The sequence below is a fragment of the Nannochloropsis gaditana genome (assembly GCF_000240725.1).
Source record: "Nannochloropsis gaditana CCMP526 unplaced genomic scaffold scaffold029, whole genome shotgun sequence".
In the NCBI taxonomy this organism is placed as follows: domain Eukaryota; class Eustigmatophyceae; order Eustigmatales; family Monodopsidaceae; genus Microchloropsis; species Microchloropsis gaditana.
The window spans coordinates 56,544-61,370 of record NW_005803924.1 but is presented as its reverse complement, the minus strand read 5'-3'; the positions used below and the strand labels follow the sequence as shown (position 1 = coordinate 61,370).

The 4,827-nt window shown below is 55.2% G+C and overlaps 2 protein-coding genes across 2 annotated transcripts; both read right to left on the bottom strand.

Moving 5' to 3' along the window:
- Positions 1 to 822: 822 nt before the first annotated feature.
- On the bottom strand, positions 823 to 1,259 carry NGA_2065020 (retinal pigment epithelial membrane protein; the record flags this gene model as incomplete). The annotated part of the gene is made up of 1 exon (XM_005856163.1): positions 823 to 1,259. A coding segment is annotated over one exon (437 nt), but the record flags the coding sequence as incomplete, so codon positions are not given.
- A 160-nt stretch (positions 1,260 to 1,419) lies between these two features.
- On the bottom strand, positions 1,420 to 1,799 carry NGA_2043620 (uncharacterized protein; the record flags this gene model as incomplete). The annotated part of the gene is made up of 1 exon (XM_005856162.1): positions 1,420 to 1,799. A coding segment is annotated over one exon (265 nt), but the record flags the coding sequence as incomplete, so codon positions are not given.
- Between the last annotated feature and the right edge of the window lie 3,028 nt (positions 1,800 to 4,827).

The following is a 4,827-nucleotide window of genomic DNA, read 5'->3' as shown; positions in this document are numbered from 1 at the left end:
CCAGCAAGCCCGGAGCCCACTCACTGTGAATGCCCCAAGGCAGAGAATGCTGCAAATGGAGCTTGCATAGCGGCCCTGCAGCAATGTCCGCCGCGTTGAAGATACACAGAGAGCGTCGGCCCGTCAGAGCATTGAACTCGACCCCCATCCAATAGGAGTCGAGCTCTTCCTGCTCATCCCCCTTCCCTGGCTCGCATGCTGCCCGCGGCGCCAGTACTCCCTCACCCACCACAATGTGCTTCGTCCTGTCCTCAACGCTCAACTCACCACCAGTGTCGTCCCTATTCATGTCCACCGCGCTCAAAGAAAGAGGGGGCGACGCGAACATCGAGGGCAGGGAGGAAGAAGGTGCTTGTCGCGCTGCTGCCAATGCCGCTGCAGAGGAAGGCGCGTGCCAGCTTTCCACCAAGCCCGTGCCCAGATCCAGGTGGACGTATCCTTGCGGCGGCGACGAGACTCCGCGGTCATTGCACGCCATAGCCCACACGTGTCGCGGAGCCCCTTCCGCCTCGAACCGGGGGTGCACTTTGGGGAAGTCAAGGAAAGTCTTGGCTAAGGATGGCACCGCCACGAATGAGGCTCTCTTTCGCTCCAAGTCCACGTCCAGGCGGTAGTAGCGGATGATAGGTAGACGGGAGAAGTCAGGGGCGCCGCGGTAGGTGTGCCCGAACATGTGGCCGTCGTCGTTGGCAGGCGAGAACAAAGACTTGTCCCAGCCAGCTGCGAAACCCACCACTTTGTTTCCTTCTTCCCCATCCCCTTCCACATCGAAGGCGTGACTCCAGTGAGTCATAAAGTAGGGCTCCATTTCGATAGCCACAGGCGGCTTTCCAGCGTGCCTCCCCCCCGGACGAGGCACCAAATGGACCACGGCCCGTGCCTCTTCTCCCTTGACGGGGACCATGCACTCGCCGGGCCCTTTCAAACCCAAGACGCAGGGCAGCAAGTTCAAGCGAAAAGCGGACTGCATCCACACGTAGTAATTAGGTGTGACCACCCAGTCGTGTGGTGGAGATGGACAATCGGAAACGCGTATGGTCACGGGGGGAAAGGGCAGGTCAAAGGCCTCATCCCACTCATAGAATGTCACTTCCAGACCGGCACCACGGCTTTCCGTCCTGCTTTTTTTCCCTTTGGCGCTCCGCCACAGACGAGGATCAGGTACACCAAAATGCTTTGGGAGTAAGGTCTTCCAGCTCCACCCTAGTAGGCGCTTCGTGGCCTTGTCGATACGAGGATGGGCCGTAAAAGCATGTCCACTTTTCTTCTGCAGTATGGCGTCCAGCACGGGATCTGCGGATGTGATGGCCTCTCCTGGCCTCATTAGTCCACCAAAGTCAAATTCACCCTTTGTCTCCAATGTCTGGGTGTCCAATTCGTGAGGCAGGGCAGTCTCGAAAGTGGACAAGAGCCTACCACCCCAGTAGAGAGGCTTGGTGTTACTCGGATTCTTGAACTTCATGTCGAATGCATTTATCGGGGGAAGTCGAATTTTTAAAAAACTGTCTTTGAATGCGCTCCAGCCATGTCGACCTGTCTTCATTGTCCCGAATTGTCCTCGATAAAGGAAACGGTCTTCAACTTTTTCTTCCAAGTAGGCTTTCGTCTCAATGAACCGTGCCTTCACATGCACCTTCCCCTTGTTGAAGGAGATAGCCGTCATGGCTCCGTCACCCTCCAACCAGCATTTTATTGGGACACCGCCACGCTCATATTTGCTGGGCCCGACAGTCAAGAAAGTTCCATGTAGATCTTCGGGAATAACCCCCTCCCAGTCTTCTATCCAATAGTCCACGGCCTCATCCTCGTCCAAAGATGCAAAAAGCGATGCCCACGTGTCCAAATCAAAGTTGCCTGGCAGCTTTGAAGTCGGCGACAGGTCGCTATTAAAAATGCTTTCGTGAGGAGGAAGAGGTGCGCAGCTTGGTTTGGTGGGAGCGAAAGGGGAGGTCGGGATGGAGGTTGTGGAGCGCGGCGGCTGTGGCTGCGACCCAGGAAACGATCGGACGACGTAGGGACAAAGAAAAGCAAGTAAAATGATGCATGCATCGGTTTTGACCGTTGCCATGCTCCTGTGGCGGTGTGTAGGAGTGAGACATGGGGTGAGGGGCGGTCTTTGCCGGCGAAAAACCAGGTCACGAGACGTATGTGCCGGGGCTGTCCTAACCCTCCCTCCCCATCACCCTGCGTCCTCCCCGTGTAAACCCTGTGCATGCCTGACACTACGCGCTTCTCGCCGCTTACGACCACCTAAACGCTATGCACCGAGTGTTTGAATGGGCCTGCGCACTGACGTGTCCCAGAGGGCAAGGAAATGGCATGGACGTTGTCAGGCACGTGGAAAGGCCGCCAGGGGGGCTTCTTTTTCCGCCCCCCGCCCCCTCGTCCCCCGGGACCTCGCTAGCCCAACGGAATGCAACCGAGCCCTTTCCACCCACCCTCATTCGTTCCTTGCCCCGTTCCATGCTTTGACACAGCTGCACGACTATTTTCTATCGACATCGCCAAGAAAGATCCTATTCCTTCGCACCGCGTGGTTGACGCCAGCACTTTGCCACCCAAACCTGTGAATCAATATCAAAATTGCTCTCCCCCCCCCAAAGTACGATGAGTAACATGAACGATGAAGAGCTACAAAAACTCTTCATGTGGGTAGATACGATTCCTCTGAGTCGGTCTAAAAAAAATATCAACCGGGATTTTAGTGACGCGGTGCTGGCCGCGGAGGTGATCGGCCACTACTTTCCCCGCCTCGTTGACATGCACAACTATCCTGCAACTTCTAACTCTGGACAAAAGCTGGCCAATTGGCGAGCCCTGAACGTAAAGGTTTTAAAAAAACTAAAGTATCAGCAGGCGCCTCCTATGTTGGAAGACTTGGCACACGCAAAGACTGGAGCTGTCGAGGTCTTCTTGCACGCGCTGCAATACAAGCTCGCAAAGTACAAGGCCGACAAGAGCGGACCCACCGCGTCTCACACGACAGAGGGTGAAGCTCAATCGGTGTCAATCGAGCAGCTCTCCATTCATGGAGGGCGCTCACCCACAGCTCCTGCTCTGACAGGGGCTGGTCAAGCGTGCAAAAGCTTCGCTGCAATACCTGTCTCCTCATCGTCTTCTCCAAGCCCCGCGACCTCTCCTGCCCGCCAGCACGTCCTTTCAGAGCCATCGCATTCCACCTCTGTTTTCTCGCTGTCCCTTCCCGGTGAGGCAGGAGCAGCAAATAGCTTGATAAGTCGGGGCGAGAACAGCGGCAAAAGGCATCCACGGGCGGAGGAGCAGCCGTCAGTGGACGAAGAGATCATGATGGAGAAGGAGGAGACCCTGGAGGAGCTTCGGCAGGTAAGCCTCTTCTGTTTCACTCCGGAGTACATGTTCGCAGTCACTCCGGTTTTCAATGTCTGGGTATACGGAGCATCTTCGGATGCTCCCTCGTGATCCTCAGCTGACGCAATATTAACAAATTCCTTTCAATTTTTCCCACTTTCTTCATCCCTACAGACCGTGGACATGCTCCAACTAAAAGTGACAAAACTCGAGCAACTCCTACGTGTGAAGGAGATGAAGATCGACACGTTGGGCCGCGAAGTCGCTCGTCTCAGTCTCACCGGAAAACCAGATCCAGATGGTGCCACTGGCGGAGGGTTCATTGGAGATGGTTCATTCAGCCCCGCCAGGAGCACTTACAGCGTCGATGATGCTGGAGAGAGAAGCGGAAAGGCGGCCGAGAAGCCCCTCACGCTTCCCTCGTATGCACGCGTGGGTGTTTAGAGCGGAAGACGACGCCTTGGAAATGGTGAATGACGGAGCAGTAGGAGCAATAGCTGAGTTTGTACATGTAAACTTCACAAAACTCAAGAGGAAGCATGCGCGAGGATAATCTGCTTCATGTATGGTTAAGGCGCAAAAGTAACTAAGAGCAAGCGTTTGATCTCCGCGCTAACAAGGCTACGCCATTCAGTGAGAACTATCGCTTTGAGGTTTCGCGTTGATTTCCTTCCAGTTTCTTCATCTAGTCGCGATCCACGGCTCCCCAGCACTGTCAGCATCCTTCAACATCGGAGGCTTCCCGGGAAAGAGAAAACGAAGAGGACCAAGCCCATTCCATGGCCTCCAGAGCGTCCTACATCTGACAACGCCTCTACCTTCGGACCAGCTCCCGCACACCACCCCGTCCCTCGACCGCTCCCGGGAGCGGCTTAGATGGTAGATGGATACAGCATCACGCGGACCGGTCCCCCGATCGCCTTAGGAGGCAGATTCCGTCGAAACTTGGCGCGTACGACTCCGTTGGTACCATGCGCCCGGGTCACCTTTCCCCAGATGGCACGGTACTTGGTGTTGTTCTTGAGGGTCTTGGCCTTGTAAATGTAGGCGATGCGCTTACCCAGGTAAAAATCCACGCTCTTCTTCTCATCCAGCCCGTCGATCTTGATCAAGGACGTGTGATTCGTCTGTTGCCGCAGGCCGCGCTTGTAACCCAGCACGACTCCTTTGACGTACAGCCTTACTGGCTGTTTAACAGGAAGACCAAGAAGGGGATTGGGAAAGAAAAGAAGTTGAATACATGCGACCATCATAGGCAGTTCAAGCGACACATCCCCTATAAGCTCTGACTCTCTCCGCATCTGCACGAGGCTTGCTCGCAAGTTAGCCAGACCTGGTTCGTTTGCAAGCGTCACGTTCGAAAGTTATCACTCCCCTAGTCTCTCCGCTCATGGAAGACAGTGAGACATACTAGACCACGCACTATGCGTTCCTACAGACAGGGACACATACGCTATGGAAAGAAGGTTTGGTTCACCAGACCATGCCAGCAACCTGACT